The 825-nt window shown below is 62.3% G+C and overlaps 1 protein-coding gene across 1 annotated transcript; it reads left to right on the top strand.

The window, feature by feature from the left end:
• The first annotated feature begins 243 nt into the window (after positions 1-243).
• ID3 (inhibitor of DNA binding 3, dominant negative helix-loop-helix protein) lies at positions 244-825 on the top strand. The gene is made up of 2 exons (XM_008572919.1): positions 244-637; positions 743-825. Exons 1-2 carry the CDS (start codon positions 338-340, stop codon positions 800-802), a joined length of 360 nt encoding a protein of 119 aa, XP_008571141.1. The 5' UTR covers positions 244-337; the 3' UTR covers positions 803-825.

Below are 825 nucleotides of genomic sequence, written 5' to 3'. Positions count from 1 at the left end.
AGATTCTTAAAGCTAATGGTTTTAAGTGATTTTTTAAATCCTTGCTGGCGAAGAGGCCCGCCTCTCCCCGGTATCAGCGCTTCCTCATTCTTTGAGTCCGCGGCTCCGCGGTTTCGGCGTCAAACCAGCCGGAGGAAGCCTGTTTGCAATTTAAGCAGGCTGTGAACGCCCAGGGTCGGAGGGGGCGGGGCAGAGGCGGGCTGTTTTGAATAAAGGGGCGTGGCCTCGAGCGGGCTCTATAAGTGCGGGCGCCGGCGGGCGTGCGCGCGTTGCAAGCTGCTCTAGGACGTCCTTGGGTCTTTACGTGTTTTCTGCACCTCCGACTTCACTCCCCGACATGAAGGCGCTGAGCCCGGTGCGCGGCTGCTACGAGGCTGTGTGCTGCCTGTCAGAACGCAGTCTAGCCATCGCGCGGGGCCGCAGCAAGGGCCCGGTGGCCGAGGAGCCGCTGAGCCTGCTGGACGACATGAACCACTGCTACTCGCGCTTGCGGGAACTGGTGCCCGGAGTCCCGCGAGGCACTCAGCTTAGCCAGGTGGAAATCCTGCAGCGTGTCATTGACTACATTCTCGACTTGCAGGTGGTCCTGGCCGAGCCGGCCCCTGGCCCCCCAGACGGCCCGCATCTCCCCATCCAGGTGCGCGTGGGAGCCGGGGCGGAGCTGGGCGCCCGGGTCGGGATGCTGTGGGACCCCCAGATTTCCCAAGTTCTTTGCGTAACTCTCTCCTCTTTTTTCTCTTAGACAGCCGAACTCGCTCCGGAACTTGTGATCTCCAACGACCAGAGGAGCTTCTGCCACTGACCTGGCCGTCCTGACACCTCCCG

This window comes from Galeopterus variegatus, unplaced genomic scaffold (genome assembly GCF_000696425.1).
Source record: "Galeopterus variegatus unplaced genomic scaffold, G_variegatus-3.0.2 Scaffold50, whole genome shotgun sequence".
NCBI classification, from domain to species: Eukaryota; Metazoa; Chordata; class Mammalia; order Dermoptera; family Cynocephalidae; genus Galeopterus; species Galeopterus variegatus.
This window is presented reverse-complemented; position numbering and strand designations above follow the sequence as displayed.

What these genes read in the sequence shown, in the direction of transcription:
- ID3 (XM_008572919.1), top strand. Translation starts at nt 338, where the DNA reads ATGAAGGCGCTGAGCCCGGTGCGCGGCTGCTACGAGGCTGTGTGCTGC. An exon ending in GCCCGCATCTCCCCATCCAG is followed by an intron (nt 638 to 742) that starts GTGCGCGTGGGA and finishes TTTTTCTCTTAG; the next exon opens with ACAGCCGAACTCGCTCCGGA.